General features: G+C 44.5%; 1 protein-coding gene and 1 pseudogene across 2 annotated transcripts in view; one reads left to right on the forward strand and one right to left on the reverse strand.

The window, feature by feature from the left end:
* On the forward strand, window positions 1–16558 carry LOC132222647 (beclin-2-like; annotated as a pseudogene).
* LOC132222487 (lamina-associated polypeptide 2, isoforms beta/gamma-like) overlaps window positions 16423–23171 on the reverse strand; it is a 15103-nt gene continuing 8354 nt past the window's right edge. Inside the window, exons 2-3 of one of the 2 annotated variants that reach the window (XM_059677484.1) lie at window positions 19797–19923; window positions 16423–18388 (exon numbers count right to left, since the gene is read on the reverse strand). In XM_059677484.1, the coding sequence (XP_059533467.1) occupies window positions 16569–18388; window positions 19797–19923 (1947 nt within the window). In that variant the 3' untranslated portion in view covers window positions 16423–16568. Of the gene's footprint in view, window positions 18389–18409; window positions 18553–19796; window positions 19924–23171 lie in introns of those variants that run through there. The other variant, XM_059677485.1, reaches the window with a different exon arrangement.

Here is a 23171-nt window from a genome sequence, read left to right on the forward strand (position 1 = left end):
ATGCAGGCGCTGGCACCTGCTCAGGAGCAGAGGCGGGAGCGGGCCGCTAGTGCACCCGAGAGGAGAGCTTTAGAACAGCCACCCACACGCACAGCAGGCCCACCTGGAAGTGGCATTGAGACGGGCTTTGCCCTCCAGCGGCGTGAGTGCAAGAGGCCTGCGGTAACGGAGACAGAAGCCATCTAGTCCCAATGAATCACGGGAACTGGCTGGCCCAGGCTTCCTTCTAGGGTAGGGCGCCCACAGGAGACAAACTGCTGGAAACTGAGCCAAAAATGAGCAGGAGAGAGGCCACAGAGGCAGAAAGAGGTTAAAGGAGAGGGGACAGTTGACCAAGAAAGCTCAGCAGAATACCCTGCTCTTGAGCCCGTCGGGGGCAGGGGAGGGCTTAAAGCTCCTGTAAATCATGTTTCTCAGCTTAAATTTTACAGTGGGGCCTTGATTTATGAGTTTAATTCGTTCCGAGACCGAGCTCGTTAACTCAAATTACTCTGTCAACTCAATGCAAAAAATCGGCTGAGAGACAGCTGGTATCTCAAAAAACTCGTTAGTCAAGGCCCCCCTGTACTTCAAAATAAACCACAGAATAGCTTTTAGATTCATCTCTTACAAAGTTAATATTTTTAAAAAGAATCTCCAGCAGAATAACATCTTTACAGATGATGGAAATCTACCAGAAAGGCCCACAAGTAGATTAAAACCAGTTCCCTAAGATTAGGAAGCGACAAATGTTGAAGTTACGGACAGAAAGTCTAATATGCAGATAATAGGAGTCTCTGAAGAAAACACTAATTTCAGAAAATCTTCCTACTTTAACAAGATTTATAACTCTACAGCGGGCCCTTGTACCTAAGATGGTTGCTCCTAAACAGCCAACAGCAAGACAGTCAACAAAGTTACTCTAAAGAAAAAAATATATATTTGATAAAAACAGCAAGTGACATGTAAGGAAAAAACTAGATTATGTCATTTTTCACAATTCTGAAATCAAGAATACTTTTTAAAAAAAACCATAGAGAATGCATAGGTAAGAGGAACAACAAATCACTGTTTCTCCCTCTTTCTCGAATCAATAGATAAGTAAAAAATAAAACCAAAGACGGCATTTGTCTCTGAGTATCTCCCCTCCGGTCAGGGAGGGGCTTTGTGGTGGGAAGTGCTCCGTCCACCTGCTGGGACCAGGGGCCTAGGACTCGGCTTCCCCACATCCAGGGCCTCCCACTCCGAACAAAGGCAGGTGAGCGAAGGCCGCTGACTTAGAAAAGCTTAACGGGTTACAGCGGTCACCTGCCAGCTGAACTCCATAAAAAGTGACATGACACTAAGACAGCTGAGTTGGACAGTTTCTCTGGAGCAGTCATGATATGTTATGAGCTCCCTGGGAACCTGCCGCAGCTCCGACCAGCTGCGGGTTAGGTCAGTGGTCGGCAAACTCATTAGTTTACAGAGCCAAATAACAGTACGATTGAAATTTCTTTTGAGAGCCAAATTTTTTAAACTTAAACTATATAGGTAGGTACCTTGTTAGTAACTTAATTAGGGTACTCCTAAGCTGGCCTTTGCTAAAAACGTCCTCATTTTATAATAATAAAGCCACCAACACAAAATAATTTCAATTCTTAAATGGACGACAAAAATACCTGTAGGATTTGCAGCTGGTTGGAAAAGTACAGGTAACTTTATGCTTCGAGTAGGTGCTTTTGTCACCCGCGTGCGATTTGCGGACGTGACTAGCACTAACCACTGCACATGAGACTGCTGACCTGACTGGCTCACTCAACTCCTGCATGAATCCCGCGGTGTGTACCCCGCGGCCCGCCTGCACCAGACCGACACCCCCCACTTCCTCTAATGCCACTTCAAAATAGACTCGCCCAGGCCGAAAACCCACTTCTGCGAAGTTTCAATCGCACTGTACGTGCGCACCCACACGTGGTACTTTGTGGGAGAGCCACACTCAAGGGTCCAAAGAGCCGCATATGGTTCGCGAGCTGCGGTTTGCCAGCCACTGGGTTAGGTGAATCCAGTGGGAATGAAAGAAAAGCCTATGTCAGGCTTAGGTCCTCAGACTATAGGCTGCTGGGGCCATCAGTGGCTTCTTCAACAAGTGAGTCTTGCCACGATTTCCCCTTTTCCCATATAGCTGCGCCTCTAATTTTCGTGCACTCGCCACTCTCCACCCCAGTAACTGAATCTACAGGAAAGCATTTAAACATACTGACGGTGAGCACACTATACCAGGCCGTGTTCTGGGCTCCCCGCAAAGAACAATGAACAAAGCGGATGGAAAGTCCTGCTCTAAACATCTTCCAAACCAGAGAGTCCTCACTCCTGGGGACTCCTCAACGTAATCACATGAGAACCAGGCAGAAGAAGGGATGAGAGACAGCTTCTGGACACGAGCCCAGAGCGACAGGGCCACCTTCAGCGCCACCATCTCCCATGCAGACAGGCATTTGCTCACCACGGGAGAGCAGACCAGGGTCGGAGCTCAGTCTCTGGATTATCCAGCTTTAGTTAACCACCTTCTGAAACGATTTCCCTTCCCACCCACCGTGTAAACTTAGCCACTCCTAATGAACAGGGTTACCCATTCATTACCAACAGCCTCAACTTGCTTTGTTATCAAAAACAACTCAGGCATAAATAAATAATGAATAAATGAACAAGTGAATGAATTAATAAATGAATGGATGGATGATGAATAAGCAAATGGATGGATGAATGAATGTAGAATAAATGAGTGAATGAATAAATAATAGATACATAAATAAACAAATAGCATTTTCCTGCTCCTATTTCCCATTTCCCTGTTTCATATAAATTACATTTCCATATTGTGTGGTTATGATTGGTCAGTATAGATGCAAATGAGGATATAATTTGCATAGTTCTGAGAGGACGGGGCCAATCTCAGTCTGTTGGTAGAAAGATGAAGCTGAAAGAGGCGAAATAACAACAGACCCCTCAGAAATTCAAAGCATTGTTAAAAAATACTATGAACAACTCTAACAAACTAGACAACCTGGAGGAAATGGACATACTCCTAGAAAAATACAATCTTCCAAAACTCAATCCAGAGGATTCTAAAAATCCAAAAGGCCAATAACGATGGAAGAAATTGAAGCAGTTATCAAAAAGCTTCCATCAAACGAAAGCCCAGGACCACACGGCTTCACAGGGGAGTTTTACCAAACATTCAAGGAAGACCTAAACCCTATCCTCCTCAGACTACTACAAAAAATTCAAGAGGAAGGAACACTTCCAAGCTCATTCTATGAAGCCAGCATCACCCTAATACCAAAACCAGATAGAGACAACACAATGAAAGAGAATTACAGGCCGATATCCCTCATGAACATAGATGCCAAAATCCTCAACAAAATTCTAGCAAATCGGATCCAGCAGTACATCAGAAAGATCATACACCATGACCAAGTAGGATTCATCCCAGGGATGCAAGGATGGTACAATATCCGCAAATCAATAAACGTGATTCATCACATAAACAAATTGAGAGATAAAAACCACACAGTCATATCAATTGATGCAGAAAAAGCTTTCGACAAAATTCAACACCCTTTCTTGATAAAAACTCTCAGCAAGGTAGGAATAGAAGGATCATACCTCAACATAATAAAAGCCATATATGACAAACCCACAGCCAACATCATAATCAATGGGCAAAAACTAAAACCATTTCCCCTGAGAACAGGAACAAGACAGGGATGCCCCCTCTCACCACTCCTGTTCGACATAGTACTGGAAGTACTAGCCATTGCGATCAGGCAAGAAGAAGAAATAAAAGGCATCCAAACTGGAAAAGAACAAGTAAAACTGTCCTTATTTGCAGATGACATGATATTGTACATAGAAAACCCTAAAGACTCCATCAAAAACTTATTAGAGTTAATAAATGAATTCGGCAATGTAGCAGGATACAAAATTAATGCTAAGAAATCCATGGCATTTCTTTACACCAATAGTGAACTTACAGAAAGGGAGACTAAAAAAGCAATCCCATTTACCATCGCACCAAAAAAATTAAGATATCTAGGAATAAACTTAACTAAGGAGGTAAAAGACTTATATGCGAAAAACTACAGGACACTGAAGAGATAGAGGAAGACATAAACAGATGGAAGAACATAGCGTATTCATGGATTGGTAGAATCAACATCATCAAAATGTCCATACTACCCAAAGCAATCTATAGATTCAATGCAATCCCCATTAAATTACCAATGGCATATTTCACAGATCTAGAACGAACATTCCAAAAATTCATCTGGAATAAAAAAAGACCCCAAATAGCTGCAGCAATCCTGAGAAAGAACAAAGTAGGTGGGACCTCAATATCAGATATCAAACTGTATTACAAAGCCACTGTTCTTAAAACAGCTTGGTACTGGCACAAGAACAGACATATAGATCAATAGAGAACCCAGAAATTGACCCAAAGCACTATGCCCAATTAATATTCGACAAAGGAGGTAAGAGCATACAATGGAGTCAAGACAGTCTCTTCAATAAATGGTGTTGGGAAAATTGGACAGATACATGCAAAAAGATGAAACTAGACCACCAACTCGCACCATACACAAAAATAAACTCAAAATGGATAAAAGACTTAAACGTAAGGCAGGAAACCATAAAAATACTAGAGGAATCCATAGGCAGCGAAATCGCAAACATATGTCGAAGGAATTTCTTCTCTGATAATGCTCCTAGGGCAATGGAAACTAAAGAGAAAATAAACAAATGGGACTACATCAAAATAAAAAGCTTTTGCACAGCAAAGGAAACCATCAACAAAACAAGAAGAGCCACTGCATGGGAGAACATATTTGCCAATGATACCACTGATAAGGATTTAATTTCCAACATTTACAAGGAACTCATGAAACTTAATAATAGGAAGATAAACAATCCAATCAAAAAATGGGCAATGGACCTAGATAGACACTTTTCAAAAGAGGACATACAGAAAGCCAAGAGACATATGAAAACATGCTCAAAGTCACTAATTATATGAGAGATGCAAATCAAAATGACAATGCGGTATCGCCTCACACCTGTCAGAATGGCTATCATCAACAAATCAACAAACAAGTGCTGGAGAGGGTGCGGAGAAAAGGGAACACTCGTGAACTGCTGGTGGGAATGCAGACTGGTGCAGCCACTGTGGAGAACAGTATGGAGCTTCCTCAAAAAACTAAAAATGGAACTCCCATTTGACCCAGTGATCCCACTTCTAGGAATATATCCCAAGAAACCTGAAACACCAATCAGAAAGGATATATGCACCCCTATGTTCATAGCAGCACAATTCACCATAGCTAAGATCTGGAAACAGCCTAAGTGCCCATCAGCAGATGAGTGGATTAAAAAACAGTGGTACATCTACACAATGGAATACTACGCTGCTGTAAAAAAGAAGGAACTCTTGCCTTTTGCAACAGCATGGATGGAACTGGATAGCATTATGCTAAGTGAAATAAGCCAGTTCATAGAAAGATAAATATCACATGATCTCACTCATTTGTGGACTATAGAGAACAACATAGACTGATGAACAGGGACAGATCCAAAGACAGAGAAACAGCGATCAGACTCTCAATCACCAGAGGGAAAGTAAGGGAGGGTGGGGGTAAGGGGAAGAGATCAACCAAAGGACTTGTATGCACGCATATAAGCCAAACATGGACATGGACAACAGGGGGATGAGAGCATGAGTGGGGGGGTGGAGAGGATGGGGGTTAATGGGGGGGAATGAGGACACATTTGTAATTCCTTAACTAATAAAGAATTTAAAGATTAAAAAAAAAAACACTAAGTTCTTACTTAGTTATGGCTATGTGCAGCTCTATCGAGCTCCAAATGTAACCCCTGAAAAACAAACAATTTCAAAGTTTTAAAATCAATTCATAGAGTAACATAAAATGCCTTTCTATTCAGCAAAATAAAAGCATGCGATGGGGTGAATGACAATAATTCTGTTGTTCCACCAGGAATAGCCATCTTTAATTCGAGATTATTTTTGGCTTCACTTCCTAAGGTATATAAATGTCTAATCACTGTGCTGTGCACCCGAAGCTAGCATAATATTGTACGTCAACTCTAACTGAAAAATAAATTTTTAAAAAGATTCTTTTCTTTCCCTCCTAACCTGTAGCTAAATATTCATGACAAAGCGAGGGGTTTTATAAAATACTACCAGAGAAGGAATGAATCTGTGGAGATTTCTTTGCATAGCACCGATGAAGGGAATTTATAACTTTAGACCTACTAAGTATTTCTAGATGATGCTTGAAGAACATAATGCATGTTGGATCACTATCTCCACCCCATTCCGTTTTCAACACAGAAATTCTTAGGGGAACGTTCTTACTTTTAAATTACCCTCTTATTTAATACTACACTGCTATAAAAAAGAAGGAACTTTTACCATTTGCAACAGCATGGATGGAACTGGAGAGCATTATGCTAAGCGAAATAAGCCAGTCGGAGAAAGATAAATATCACATGATCTCACTCATATGTGGGATATAATGATCAACATAAACTGATGAACAAAAACAGATCCAGAGACAAGGGGGCACTGAGTAGACCATCCAACCTCAGGGAGAAGGCAAGGGAGGGGAGTGGTTAGAGATCGACCAAAGGACTTGTATGCATGCATATTAGCATGACCAATGGACACAGACACTGGGGTGGTGGGGGTCTGCCCTTACGGGTGGGAGTGGCGTGGGGGGTCTTATTTGGAGGGGGGAGAGACATGTAATACTTTAAACAATGAAAAAGAATACCCTCTTGTTTTACTCATAAAAAAAAAAGATGAAGCCAAGAAAAATTAATAAAAAACTATTTAACCCTACAACTTAAAGAATTAGTAGAAAGAGCTCAAGCCTGTTTGCTCAGTGGATAGAGCATCGGCCTGCAGACTGAAGGGTCCCAGGTTCGATTTCAGTCAAGAGCATATGCCTGTGTTGTGGGCTCAATCCCTAGTAGAGGGCATGTAGGAGGCAGCTGATCAATGATTCTCTCTCATCTTTGATGTTTTATCTCTCCCTCTCCCTTCCTCTCTGAAATCAATAAAAATTAAAATATATTTTTTAAAAAAACCATTTTATTTTTATTTATTTCAGAGAGGAAGGGAGAAGGTAAGGGAAAAATAGAAACATCAATGATGAGAATCATTGATTGGCTGCCTCCTGCATGCCTCCCACTGGGGATTGAGCCAGCAACCCTGGCATGTGCCCTTGACCGGAATCGAACCCAGGACCCTTCAGTCCGCAGGCTGACGCTCTATCCACTGAGCAAAACCAGCTAGGGCAAAATTAAAATATTTTTTAAAAGAATTAGAAAGAGAACAAAAAAAATGCCCAGAGTAAGTAGACGAAAGGAAAAAATAAAGATTAGAGCAGAAATAAATGACGGAGACACACACACAATACAAAATATCAATGAAACCAAAAGCTGGTTCTTTGAAACGGTAAACAAGATTGATGAACTGCTAGACTCATCAAGAAACAAAGGAAGAGGACCCAAATAAATTAAATCAGAATGAAAGCAGAGAAGTAACAACTGACACCACAGAAATACAGAGGATTGTAAGAAAACACTTTGAACAACTATACGCCAACAAGCTAGATAATGTGGATGAAATAGACAAATTCCTAGAAAAATACCATCTCCCAAAACTGAAGAAGAATTAGAAAACCTGACCAGGCCAATAACAACTGAGGAAAAAGCAGCAGTAATCAAAAACTCCCAGCAAACAAAAGCCCTGGTCCGGATAGCTTCATAGGGTAGTTTTACCAAACATTCAAAGAAGAATTGACACCTATACTCCTCAAATTATTCTAAAAAATCCCAGAGGAAGGAACACTTCCAAGCTCTTTTTTAGGAGGCCAGCATTATCCTAATTCCAAAACCAGATAAAGACACTAAAAAGGAAGAGAACTACAGGCCACTATCCCTGATGAACACACATGCTAAAATCCTCAACAAAATATTAGAAAATTGGGTCCAGCGATATATTAAAAACATCATACACTGTGACCAAGTGGGACTTGTTCCAGGGATGCAAGGCTGGAACAATATTCGATATTATCAATAGATATTATCAATATTTGATAGAATCAATAAATGTGACACATCACATAAGCAAGTTGAAAGACAAAAATCATATCAATAGACGCAGAAAAAGCATTCAACAAAATCCAACACCCATTTTTGATAAAAACTCTAGGCAGGTGGGGGGGGGCAATGAGGGGGAGAAGGACACATGTAATACCTTAATCAATAAAGGAAAAAAAATTTAAAAAAAGAAACCTCTCAGCAAAGTGGGAATAGAGGGAGCGTATCTCAACTTCCTAAAGGCCACGTATGACAAACCTACAGTGAACATCATACTCGATGGGCAAAAACTAAAACCATTTCCCCAAAGAACAGGAACAAGACACGATGTCCAGCCCTAGCCGATTTGGCTCAGTGGATAGAATGTCGGCCTGCGGACTGAAGAGTCCTGGGTTCCATTCCGGTGAAGGGCACATGCCCAGGTTGCAGGCTCCTCTCTGCCCAGGCCCTGGTCAGGGCTCATGCAGGAGGCAACCAATCGATGTGTTTCTCTCACATTGAAGTCTCTCTCTGTCTTTCCCTCTCTCTGTCACTCTTATTGAAAATCAATGGAAAAATATCCTCCAGTGCGGAGTAAAAAAAAAGACATGATGCCCGCTTTCACCACTCTCATTCAACGTAGGACTGAAAGTCCTAGCTACAGCAATCAGACAAGAAAACACAGAAGAAGGCACCCAAATTGGAAAGGAGGAAGTAAAACTCTCATTATTTGCAGATGACCTGATACTGTGTGTAGAAAACACTGAAGACTCCACTAAAAACTACTAGATTTAAGTGACTCTGGCAATGTAGCAGGATTCAAAAACATTTTTTTATATATTTTTATTGATTTCAGAGAGGAAGGGAGAAGGAGAGAGAGAGAGAGAGAGAGAGAGAGAGAGAGAGAGAAACGTCAATGACGAGAGAGAACCATCAATTGGCTTCCTCGTGTACACCCCCCACTGGGGATTGAGCCTGCAACCCCGGGCATGTGCCCTTGACGGGAATTGAACCTGGGACCCTTCAGTCCCCAGGTTGATGCTCTATCCACTGAGCCAAACCAGCCAGGGTCATTTTTTTTTTTTTTTTTAAGGATTTTTGTGAGTTTATTTGAGCCAAACTGTCGACATATGCCGGGAAGCAGAACCTCAACAAATTGAGATAATGCTCTGGAGAATGACAGGTTACATTGCAATCAAAGGAAAGGGACGCAGGTGGGTTACATGAAACCATTGGTGATAGACTAGAGAGGCGGGAGAAAGCAAAGCAGGGAAACCACTGGGATTGGATAAAAAGTAAAATGATAGACACACACTGAGGCGGGTGCAGGAACAATGAACATGGTAATGAAGTAATTTGTGGTCTCTGTCCTGGAGCCCAGGCACATTAGGTTGTGCCCCGAGGGGTCCAGAAAAAGGGAAGTTACAAGTTACCCAGACATTTCAAAGGGTATGTTATTATCGATGCAAAAAGACAGATAGGCTCAGTGAAGGTGAAGGTTGACCTTGTGGAATTCAAAATCAACACCCAGAAGTCGATGGCCTTTTCATACCCCAATAATGAATTCTCAGAAAGAGGAACTAAACAAACAATCGCATTTACCATGGCAACAAAAGTAATTAAGGTGCTTAGGAATAAACTTAGTTAATGATGGATGGCTTGCACTTGGAGCCCATCTGAGTGAGAGTACTGGGGGCGCTAGAAAAGGTACAACCTTTCAGACAGGTTCTGGGGCTCTCGTTACGCAAGGGACACTGCAGAGATGGAGGTGGGCAGGTTCTCTCATTTCTTTTATTATTATATCTTTAATTCTAAAAAAATGCCATATTACCATTTTTTTCTGCTCTGTTAGTTCATGTATGGTACTTTTTAAAATATATTTTTATTGATTTCAGAGAGGAAGGGAAAGGGAGAGAAACATAATGATGAGAGAGAATCATTCATCAGCTGCCTCCTGCATGCCCCCCACTAGGAATCAAACCCACAACCCGGGCATGTGCCCTGACCGGGAACCGAACCATGACCTCCTGGGTCATAGGTGGACACTCAACCACTGAGCCACACTGGCCGGGCTGTTCATTTATTTTATTAATTACAATTTTTTTTAAGTGAGCAGTTCACTGGCATTAGGTATCTTCACATTGTGGTATAAATGAGAAGGCTAACCCCTATTTTGTAAAACTACTGTGTGGAATTCTCTGCTATTCTTTAGACGGCCTCTTATTCTAAAAAAATAACTTTGCTTTCTAGCCTGCTTGAATAATGAGGAAGATAAACTTAGCTGTCTGACCTTGTAGGCCAGAGACTAGATACGCCTATACGCTCAATGCCAGGCCAGGTGTATTTTTTAATTGGATAGAACTGTGTTGTTTTCAAGGTCACCAGCGAGATAACCACTAAGCACACACAGGTCTGGCTCTTTAATAAAAAGGGAAGCTCTGCTTGTAGCTCTGCTTAGAATTTGAATTCATTTCCTCTAAGCCCACCGCGGTGAATAAAGTGTGACTCCAAACTCTCTGAGCATTGCTTGATTTATTCCGGTTCTCTGTAACATAAAGACCACCACCCCTCATCTCCGGAACTTCCTCCTTCCCAAACTGAAACTCTGTACCCACCAACCACCAACTCCCTGGTTTTTGACACCAACTACTAGGATTGTGCTTCCAATTCCTATGTGTGGGTTCCCCTCACCCCTCACAAATGAGATGCTGGAATGAGAAGGTAAGAAGAACTAGAGGGGAATTCTCCGGAAATAAGAAGGGATTCATTTCCAACTGAGAGCAACACTCGGCTCCACCCACTCCTTCGTTACAGGAGGGCTCACAGCTGGCTTCTGGCTCGTCCTGGGGGGGCCCCACGCCCCACACAGCTGTGTCCCCTTGGCTGCTTGAGACAGCTTTCCTCTGGGCTGGCTCGGAATCAGTGGAGGGGGTTAAAATGAGGCTCAGCCGTTAGCAGCGTTTGCTTTGCTGGTCTCCTCCCAGCCTGGCATCAGGACTCAGAGCTGATGGCAACATTGAAAGCAGCTCCTGCCAGGCCAGTGTGGCTCAGTGGTTGAGCATCGATCTATGAACCAGGAGGTCAGGGTTGGATTCCCGGCCAGGGCATATCCCCGGGTTGTGGGCTCCATCCCCAGTGTGGGACGTGCAGGAGGCAGCCGATCAATGATTCTCTCCCATCACTGATGTTTCTATCTCTCCCTCTCCCTTCCTCTCTGAAATCAATAAAAAATATGAGGGAGGGAGGGAGGGAGGGAGGGAGGGAGGGAGGGAGGGAGGAAGGAAGGAAGGAAGGAAGGAAGGAAGGAAGGAAGGAAGGAAGGAAGGAAGGAAAAGAAAGCAGCTCCTTATTCTGCGGCTCCCCAAGCCCTCTGGGGGTGCCAGGGTGAGGAAAGGCAGACCCCTGCCCACCGACCCGAGCTTGCATCTCAGGGGCACCGTACCCCTGCAAGGCCTGTGCCATCCTTACTGCTAAATTCCTAGCAAACACCGACGGCTGTTTCAGCAGCTGATCCCTCATCCAGGGAACAGTGGGGCTGACTCATCGCTGGCGCACTAGGCCAGGGGTCCTCAAACTACGGCCGGAGGCCACATGCAAACACAAATATTGTCTTTGTTCCCGTTTCGTTTTTTTACTTCAAAATAAGATATGTGCAGTGTGCATAGGACTTTGTTCATAGTTTTTTTTTTTTTTTAACTATAGTCCGGCCCTCCAACGGTCTGAGGGACAGTGAACTGGCCCCCCGTTTAAAAAGTTTGAGGACCCCTGCACTAGGCAGATCGTGGGGACGCTGATTGCCTGGAGGGGGCAGGGGCTGGGCTGTCCACTTGTGGAGGAGGATCCCAGTGCCTGTCGATTCGGGGGCTAGAGGGACTCTTGACTAGCTGTCAACCTCCCTTCCCCGTAGCCTGCTCCCTGTCTTCCCACCGCCCGGAGATTGCGGCGCAGACAGGGCCGGTAAGAGCCTGCAGCGAAGCCAAGCGGAGAGTCACAGGTGCAGGTGGCCAGTTCACCCAGGGCGGCGACTGGGGTTTGAAAACTGCAGCAAAGGGTGGCCGGCCTCGTGCGCCCGGCGGTCCCGGCTCTGCCTCCCGCTTCTAGGGTTTCAGGGAACAGACCCAGGGACCCCCTTTCCCAGCCCCGACCCCCTCCACGTCCCATCCAGTCCCCACCTTCACATCCGCCTCCCAGGCCAGCCAACACAGCGCTTTCTTTCCACCCTAACCCCTTCCTGCCGAACCCCCACACTCACCCCAATTATCCCACCCGGTGGGGGCCCCGCACCCGCCTGGCCACCGGCCCCTGCGGGCCCCACACCCACCTCTCCGGCGTCTGTTGGCACCGCGCGGCGTGGCTCTGAGCTGGTGGAGAAGCCGAGGGCGCTGAGCATCTTAGAGACGCGAACCCGGCGCGGGGGCCACATCCCCTCCAGGACAGGAGCCTCCCCAGCAGGAGGGCGACGGCCCGGCCGCCATGGGAGCCTGAGGCCCTGGAGGGGGCCCAACCCAGGCCCTTTGGAGCTGCAGCCGGGCAGACGCTCCTCCCCGTGAAACCACCTCCGGGAGGAGGGGCAGCTCATCAGGAAGATGGGCCACAGCTGAACTCACCCCCCGCAGCCGGCCCCAGGCTGGGCTGGCCAATGCTCCCCGCCAGGCGCACCTGCCAGCACCACTAGGAACCTGTGGGGCCCAGAGGCCTTTGAGGGCCCCTCTGCACCCCCTGGTGTCTGGCATTGCCAGAGCCTCTCCCCAAAACTACTAGCTATGTTTTTAAATTTTTTAAAATATATTTTTATTGATTTCAGAGAGGGAGAGGGAGAAACATCAGTGATGAGAATCATTGATTGGCTGCCTCCTGCATGCCCGACACTAGGGATCGAACCCATAACCCAGGAATGTGCCCTGATTAGAACTGAGCCCAGGACCCTTCAGTCCGCACCCTGACGTTCGACCCACTGAGCCAAACCTGTGTCTGGTTCCCATTCTTTCAACCACCTGGAACCCTCTCCCATGCATTAGGCCAAATGGAAACAATAAAACTATTTCCAGGGGGGAAAAAAAGGATGGCTAGCAGAGTCTGTTTCCGGCCCTGGCTAGTTTTGCTCAGTGGATAGAGCGTGGGCCTGTGTACTGAAGGGTCCCGGGTTCGATTCCACTTAAGGGCAGATACCTCAGTTGCTGGATCCCTGGCACTGGTTGGGGTGCGTACAGGAGGCGACCAATAAATGTGTCTCTATCACATCGACATTTCTCTTTCCCTCTCCCTTCCGAAAAATACCCTCCAGTGAGGATTAACCAAAAAACTAAAGTGTGGTCCAGCTGGTGTGGCTCAGTGGTTGAGTGTCGACCTATGAACCAGGAGGTCACTGTGAGATTCACGGTCAAGGCACATGCTGGGGTTGCGGGCTTGACCCCCCAGTGGGGACCATGCAGGACCCAGTACATCAACGATTCTCTCAACATTGATGTTTTTCTCACTCTCTCCCCTTCTCCCCTTCCTTTCTGAAGTCAATAAAAATGTTTTTTTAAAAAGAAGAAATGGGGAAAGAAGTTGGAAAAGCGGATAAAGGCCTTAGTATCAGGCTAAGATATTACGATCTTATCTTAAGGTCCCAGAAGGATTAAATGTTTTTAGGAGGGAAGTGCTATGATCAGATTTTAGTTTTAGGAAGACTGCTCTCGTCTCTTAGGGCCTTTTGGCTAAGATCAAGAATTGAAAGATTACCGTAAGATATGTTTTTAAAAAAATTAAGGGCCGAAACCGGTTTGGCTCAGTGGATAGAGCGTCGGCCTGCGGACTGAAGGGTCCCGGGTTCGATTCCGGTCAAGGGCATGTACCTGGGTTGCGGGCACATCCCCAGTGGGAGATGTGCAGGAGGCAGCTGATCGATGTTTCTCTCTCATCGATCTTTTTTTTTTTTAATCTATTTTATTGATTTTTTACAGAGAGGAAGGGAGAGAGATAGAGAGTTAGAAACATCGATGAGAGAGAAACATCGATCAGCTGCCTCCTGCACATCTCCTACTGGGGATATGCCCGCAACCCAGGTACATGCCCTTCACTGGAATCGAACCTGGGACTTTTCAGTCCGCAAGCCGACGCTCTATCCACTGAGCCAAACCGGTTTCGGCAATGTTTCTAACTCTCTATCCCTCTCCCTTCCTCTCTGTAAAAAATCAATAAAAAAATTAAAAAAATATATTAAAAAAAAATTAAGGGAGATGATTGGATTTTCCTTGAAGAAAGACTCACTTGACTAAAACAGCTCAGGGAGGCCTGCAAGTCCCTAGTGAGGGTCAGGCTTGAGGCGGGGGAGTGGGAGATAAGATATGCATTTTAGCCGAAACCGGTTTGGCTCAGTGGATGGAGAGTTGGCCTGCGGACTGGAGGGTCCCGGGTTCGATTCCGGTCAGGGGCATGTGCCTTGGTTGCGGGCACATCCCTGGTGGGGAGTGTGCAGGAGGCAGCTGATCGATGTTTCTCTCTCATCGATGTTTCTAACTCTCTATCTCTCTCCCTTCCTCTCTGTAAAAAATCAATAAAATATATTAAAAAAATAAAAAAGATATGCATTTTAAAACTCAGGACCTTAAAAGCCCTTAGGAAGTATAAATGGAGAAGTAACTCAGGAGCCAGAGGAAACTTAGAGTCAAGGTGAAAGTCAAGACCTCCACCACGTTCTCCATCTCCTTGACCTGCCATTTCTGCCACTTCGAATTTCCCTCAGCTCAGGGGGGGCCGGGAGACACTCCGGGGGAAGGCTCTGCCTCCAGGACGGAGACGGACCTGGAAGAGCTGCAGGGTGGTGCCTCTGGCTGGACCATCCCTGGTGACGGCGAGATGTCCCGGGACAAGCCCAGCCACTTCACCCTGCTCGGGAAGCTGGCCTCGGGGAGGACCCTCAGTAGCATCCAGGGGACGATCGCGGGCCTTGGTGACGTCCTATCCGGTGAAGACCTGGGCCACCCCCTGTGCGAGGACTGCACCGACAGTCTCTTAGAGCAGCTGGACACCCAGCTCAGAATCGCAGGGTCTGACAGTCAGACCTACAAGCGCTGTTTGGAGGACAGGGATGGATTAGGACAGCGATGGCGAACCTTTTGAGCTCGGCGTGTCAGCATTTTGAAAAACCCTAACTTAACTCTGGTGCCGTGTCACATATAGAAATTTTTTGGTATTTGCAACCATAGTAAAACAAAGACTTATATTTTTTATATTTATTTTATATATTTAAATGCCATGTAACAAAGAAAAATCAACCAAAAAAATGAGTTCGCGTGTCAGCTCTGACACACGTGTCATAGGTTCGCCATCACTGGATTAGGTGATGACGCGGGGGAGACTAGGCAGCAGGAGCTGAAGGTTGTGGAGTGGAAGGAAGCGAGGCTGGTCCAGGAGCTGGAGGAGGTGAGAACCACGACAGGGCAGCTGTGGCCCTGGAGGCAGCCCGGGCAGAGACGGAGACGCTGGAGCAGCAGGAAAGGCAGAGCCACGGGGACCTCAGTGAACTTCAGTGGCAGCAACAGGAACTGCAGGGCGAGCTGTTGAGCTTGGAGGACCGGCTGCTGTACGCCCAGACCCAGCTGTCCAGGCTGAAGAGAACCAACGCCTTCAAGGCCGCGTTTGAGATCTGCTGTGACGGGCCCCTGGCCATCATCAATAGCTTCAGGTTGGGTTGTGTCCCCACGGTCCCGGTGAGCTGGAGGGAGATCAGTGCAGCCTGGGGGCAGACAGCCTTGCTGCTCGTGGCCTTGTCCAACACAGTGGGTCTGCAGTTTCAGAGGTACCAGCTCATCCCCCGCGGAGACCACTCCTACCTGAAGTCACTGACAGAGGACCCCGTGGGGCTGCCCTTGTTCTGCACGGGCGGGGTGCTCTCTCTTGGTCAGCAAGTCTGACCAGGCCATGGACTGCATGCAGTTCAATGAGGAGGCCAAGAAGGGCGAGCCAGGTCTCTACATGCCCTGCGGCATCCTTGTGGAGCAGGGCCTGAGATGGGGTGAAGTCCACTCCATCAGAACCCACCTGAACACAGAGAAGTGGGGGACAGAGGCACTCAAGCTCATGCTTTAAAATTTTAAGGCAGTGGTTCTCAACCTTTCTGATGCCACGACCCTTTCATACAGTTCCTCATGTTGTGGTGACCCCCAACCATAACATTATTTTCGTTGCTACTTCATAACTGTAATTTTGCTACTGTTATGATGAATTGTAATGTAAATATCTGATATGCAGAATGTATTGTCACCGTTGAAAATTGAACATAATTAAAGCATAGTGATTAACCACAAAAACAATATGTAATTATATATTGTGAAATATTTATTTCTAATTACAAATAAATGAAATTTTGCCTTGAAGCATGGTGTAGCATGGGTAACAGTCTTAATATAACAACAGTAAACTACATTGCTACATTTTGTGACAGTATGTGTAAAAAGCAAACGTCAGTGCGAAGGTTGAGATTGCTTCTTTCTCACCAGATCAGAAATTCTCGGGGCAGTCTTTGCAAGAGCACAACGAAGATCATCTTCCACAACAAGTCTCTTTCTGTATTTAGACTTGACAACCAACAAGCTGGAAAACCCTGTTTCACAAAGATATGTTGTTGGAAATGGAAGAAGAAGGCGCAACACAGTCTCAGACAGAACAGGATACGACTGCAAATACTTGATCCAGAATTTTGTAACTGGCATTGTAGAGAAATCAGTTCTCGCTGCATCGTTGTTAGTGAGTTCAATGAACTCCTCTTGTGCTTTCTCAGGAACATCTTCAACTTTGACTGTGAATGGGCTTCTAACAAGTGCAAATGGGGTGTCAGGTAGATTTGGAAAGTACCATGAAATTTCGCTTGCAAGCATGTGCAAGTGTTCTTTCACAGAAATTATCATCGTAATCCTTTTGTGTGGTTCAATGTCATGTTCCTCAAAGAAAGCACATAAGGTAGGCAACATGTAAATTTTATTTTCATCCAATTTTTTTTGCCAAAGCTGAAGTTTCATTTGGAATGATTGGATCTTTTCAGACAAATCCAGGCATGTTGCATTTGGTCCTTGCAGTGATAGATTTAACTCATGCAAGATGGCAAAGATGTCAACCAAGTAAGCTATTTTCTGCAGTTCACTTTTATCGCTGAAAAGTGCTTCGAACTGTGGTTTTGCTTTCTGATTAAAAAATGTTTTGAGTTCATCACGAAGCTCAAAAACACGTTTTAGAATTTTTCCTCTCGACAACCATCTCGCTTCAGTGTGAAATAGCAGAGCATTGTTTGGCACATCCAACTCATTGCACAGATGTGAAAACAGTCGACTGTTTAAAGTGCTCGCCTTTACAAAATTGACACAACTTATGACGCTTTTCATTACTTCTTGTAACTCTTGTGGCAGCGTCTTCCTTGCTAATATTTGCCCATGAATCATACAGTGAGTTCCGATGACTTTTGGTGACTCATTCAGTACCAAGCGTTGAAATCCAGATAGGCATCCTAGCGTAGCTGGAGCACCATCTGTGCAAACACCACAAACCTTTTCCCAAGAGATCTTATGCTCTTTCAGGAAAGAACCAACTGTGTCAAATATGTCAAGGGCAGTAGCTGTCGTTTTAAGAGGTTTACAAAAAAGAAACTCATCCTTAAAGTCGCCATCATTAATATACCTCACGTAAACCAGTAACTGTGAACAGTTTGCAACGTCTGTAGATTCATCAAGCTGGATGCTAAATATTGGAAGTGGAGCAGATTTAATTTCCTGGATGACCTGATGAAGAATATCAGCAGACATGTCATGTATTCTCCTGCGGATAGTGTCGTTAGATAAGGAAATTGCACTCAATTTCGTAACAAATTCGTCTCCGATCATAACTCGAACAATGTCTTTGGCCTCTGGCAACAGTAAATCCTTAGCAATGGTGTGAGGTTTCATAGCTCTGGCGATTCTGAGTGCCACCAAATATGAAGCTTCAACGGCTGCTACGTTTTCTTTTTGGTACTTTCCACCAGTGTCAAGTCTGGCTTTCTTGAGTCCATCAGCTTTGCTTCTAAAATAGCTGGTATCCTTGCCGGCAAAGCTCGGATGCTTGCTATCAAAATGGCGTTTTAGTTTGTTCGGCTTCATAGATTCGGATGATAGAACGTCACAACAAATAACACATTGAGGTTTCTCAATTCCTTCTGTAATTATTGATGTGAAACCATACTGTAAAAAATCCTCACTATATTTTCTTTTCTTAACGTTCTTCTCTACACGGTCCATTGTCATGGGATGGTTTGCTAATGAAAATAATATATAACAATAGCTTTAATACAAAAGATGATACATGGCGTAGTTCAATCAATAAAGTTCATTTAAAGTTTCCTATGATTTACCATTCTGTGTTGTTGTTTTTTACATACCTGTTACTATCACAAGGGGGCAGTATTCACATCAACCACAGCTGAATAGAAAAAGACCGATCAGCATCCAGATTAAGTTCCCATGGTACAGATGTGTGTTTTTTTGCAGTAGTTGATGATTTTACATTATATGATTTTACATTTACCCAGTAATTATAATTCACGAAGTGTCGTTTTACCTCCAATACTGCTGCTTTCAACACAGCAGCTGCTTTCTACAGAGTAGCTGCTCTCTACACACGTGTGACTGGTCCACATAAGTACATTATGGCGCCAACCCTGTCACATATACCTGCATTTGTACAGGGTTTATGTGATGGGGTTGGCGCGATGATGTCATCACGCTGGGTACTCACGTATCTGCATGTGGACAGACCCGCCTGGAGACGGATAGAGGAGCTGTGTCTTGGTTCCTAAGACCATCGAAAATATGTGTTTCCCGATGGTCTCAGGCGACCCCTCTGAAAGGGTCGTTCGACCCCTAAAGGGTCGCGACCCACAGGTTGAGAATCAGTTTTAGTGTGTTCTTCAGGATATCATTCTTAAATTCTAACCAAAACAAGACTTTTTATGATTCTTCCATGTGCACATATTAAATTGGTTTTTCTCCCGTTAAAAATAAAGAGAGAAAAAAGGGTCCTTTTAATAACTGAAAATGCTAGGTATTGATTACTTTAAGTTATATTAACAAGTCGATTACTAAATTACTGATTTAAATGACTTTGGCCAGTCATGTCACCTCAGGTTTTCCTCAACTGACATATAAGACACAAATTACCATGTGTCTCACCAGGTAATACAATATGAGCACATATGAAACAATCTCGACAACAGAGGTAATCTTGGAGACTGTCTAGTTCAGTGATGGCGAACCTATGACACGTATGACACGCATGTCAGAGGTGACACACGAACTCATTTTTTTGGTTGATTTTTCTTTGTTAAACGGCATTTAAATATATAAAATAAATATCCAAAGTATAAGTCTTTGTTTTACTATGGTTGCAAAGATCAAAAAATTTCTATATGCGACACGGCACCAGAGTTAAGTTAGGGTTTTTCAAAATGCTGACACGCCGAGCTCAAAAGGTTCGCCACCACTGGTCTAGTTCAATTCCCTCATTTTATTTCCCTCATTTATAGTTAAAAAAAGTAAGGTCCTGGTCATATAAATGATTGACAGAGTGGCCCTTAGAACCCAAACAGTTTTAACTGCTAGGTAAGAGGAAAAAACAATTTGGGGTACTACTTCACAGAAAAGGTATTTGAAATTTTGTCAACTTACCCACAATAGGGCCAGGATTCACCCCATATTTCACAAGCTGATCCAGAAGAGCTTCATTAGTGAGTTCAGTTACATCTAAATCATCTTTATCTTCTAGTCTGGGTTTATCAGTTTTCTTTGTGGCTTTCTGTAAACAAAGTCCAGTTATCATTTAAAATATGAATTTTTAAATGTTCATTTTCTATATAAATAACATTATATACAACAAACATGGAAATTTACCTTCAAGTTGATTTATAGTTATATCAAGCCTCATCTATTTGACTAAATTAAAAGTAACTCATTGTTTGGAGATATTTTCTAAGTTTGGTTATAATTAACAAACCTAGAAGCCAATCAAGTAACTCAATTTTACAGACATTATTATTATTTTGTTTTGACTGATTTCAGAGAGGAAGGAAAAGGGGGAGAGAGAAACATCAATGATGAGAGAGAATCATTGATCGGCTGCCTCCTCCACGCCCCCTACTGGGGATTGAGCCCGCAACCCAGGCATGTGCCCTTGACTGGAATCAAACCTGGGACCCTTCAGTCCACAGGCCAATGCTCTATCCACTGAGCCAAACCAGCTAGGGCCAGACTACTGTCTTCTTACTGAAATGGTCATAATAGATCTGGGATCTTGGAATATATCCCTTTAGCCCTTGGATAAGGGCGGACTGCTGTATGCTTAATGAAACAGTCATATAGAACTAAGTCTGGCAAAATAGCTTTGTCAGAAGTGATGTCTAACTTCCTTAATGGGTCAGAAACTGGCTATTACAGTCACTATACTATGAGAAGAATATTCACTTGGGTTTTGTAAATTCTGGTGTGCTTGTTTAAAGGAAATCATCTTTATACATTTTTATGGTACAGTCTTAAACTCCTAGATCAGTGGTTCTCAACCTTCCTAATGCTGGGACCCTTTAATACATACAGTTCCTCATGTTGTGGTGACCCCCAACCATAAAATTATTTTCGTTGCTACTTCATCACTGTAATGTTTCTACTGTTATGAATCGTCATGTAAATATCTGATATGCAGGATGTATTTTCGAACGACCCCTGTGAAAGGGTCGTTTGACCCCCAAAGGGGTCGCAACCCACAGGTTGAGAACCGCTGTCCTAGATGAACTTAAACGTTTAAATATTATAAAAGAGGCCAGTAGTGAATTGTATTTACAGTTATCTGGATGAAAATATTTAAATTCGGTCCATTTACTGGTTTGGATTTTTCATGCCATCATCTGCTCTTTAGACAGGTTAGCCCACGTTGGCTGTTTTAACAACAATGTCTGGCCCGAGCTGGTTTGGCCCAGGGGATAGAGCGTCGGCCTGTGAACTAAAGGTTTGATTCCGGTCAAGGGCACATGCCCGGGTTGTGGGCTCAATCCCCAGTAGGGGGTGTGCAGGAGGCAGCCAATCAATGATTCTCGTCATTGATGTTTCTATCTCTCTCTCCCTCTCTCATCCTCTCTAAAATCAATAAAAATATATTAAAAAAAAAAAAAGAGAATACAGTAGTCTGGCCCTGGCTAGTGTGGCCCAGTTGGTTGGGTGTCGTCCCATGCATTGAAAACTTGCCAGTTTGATTCCTGGTCAAGGTAAATGCCCAGGATACAGGCTCAATGCCCAGTAGGGTGTGTGCAGGAGGTAGCTGAATGACACTCTCACGTCGATGTTTCCCTCCCTCTCCCTTAAAAAAAAAAAAAAAAGAAAAGAAAAAAAGCCTGCCCTTATCCAGTGGGTGCCTGACACTGCACATAACACTGAACTCTATATATATATATATATATGTATATATATATATATATATATATATATATATATATATACCATATTTTCTCTCTCTTTATCTATCAATCTAAAAGCCCAGTGACCAGAATGACTGGTCACTATGACGCACACTGCAGTGAACAGCCGGCCCTGATCGCGCCCCCCCCAACCTCTTGTGGCCCTTCCCCTCGGCCAGCTCAGCCCCGATTAACCCCCCAACCCCAACTGGGGGTGGGGCCGGCCGACCAACAGCTTGCGGCCCCTCCCCATGGTCCCCATCGGGACAGGCTGGCCAGACCCCGCCCATGCACAAATTTGTGCACCAGGCTCTAGTCCTATATAATAAAAGGGTAATATGCAAATTGACCGAACGGCAGAACAACTGGTCACTATGACACGCACTGACCACCAGGGGGCAGACACTCAATGCAGGAGCCACCAAGCTCCAGTGACTTGGCAGCAGTTGTTCTCAGGTGACGCACCCCGGTACCAGAGAGGAGGGACCCCGATTCCTGGGTGCATCACCCGAGTACCGCCCTCTCGCAAATCGGGACCCCGCAGGGGATGTCGGAGAGCTGGTTTTGGGCCGATCCCCACAGGACAGGCTGAGGGACCCCACCTGCCAGAGGGACCCACTCACTCTGCAGACGCCCTTCAAGCTGAGGTGCAGCCGGCAGGGGAGGGACCGCAGGAGGTTGGCTCCAAAGCCTGTCCAGCCCTTCTCACCCAGTCACGCCGCCACCTTCTAATTAATTTCCTTTCAATGTGCACGAATCCGCACACCTCGCACTAGTACATATATACCTATGAAAAAGTTTAATTTATAAATTAGGCACAGTAAGAGGTTAGCAATAACTAAGAATAATATAAAACAATTATAACTACAGCATAATCAAAGTATACGAATGTGGCCTCTTAAAATATCTTGGTGTATATTATATGTACAGCGTGGGTACATTGGACAAAGGGATGATTCATGTCCTGGGTGGGACAGAGCTAGACAGTGCAAGATTTCAGTCAGCATGCTACTCAAAACCGTGCAAAATGTAAAACATGTGTGAACTAAGTTTATTTCTGTAATTTTCATTTAATATTTTAGACTGGCTAATCAAGGGTAACCAAGGGTAACTGAAACCATGGATACGGGGGACACTACTATAGTGAAAGAATGTGGAACAGGTTTGAGAGAAATTACAAAGGAATTTTTAAGAAAAATTTAAGCAATGGCAGTGTCTACTGGAAAAACTATGTAAACTTCCAATGGCTATTTAAATAATGGCCACAAATATCAAAGTCAACGTAGGCCCTGATATTTAAGCAGAACAAGTAACACATGAAAAATTTTATGCAAAAGGGCAAAAATCATAAAGGTGTATAAACTGCTTACTTTCCAATGATGGGGGTGGGGGGTGGGTGGGAAGGATCACATTATTTGGCCATGGATTAGAATTTCTGCTTTTTTTAACCAAATAAAAACTTGAGCCGAAACCGGTTTGGCTCAGTGGATAGAGCGTCGGCCTGCGGACTGAAACGTCCCAGGTTCGATTCCGGTCAAGGGCATGTACCTGGGTTGCGGGCACATCCCCAGTAGGAGATGTGCAGGAGGCAGCTGATCGA

This window comes from Myotis daubentonii, chromosome 20 (assembly GCF_963259705.1).
Source record: "Myotis daubentonii chromosome 20, mMyoDau2.1, whole genome shotgun sequence".
Taxonomy (NCBI): Eukaryota; Metazoa; Chordata; class Mammalia; order Chiroptera; family Vespertilionidae; genus Myotis; species Myotis daubentonii.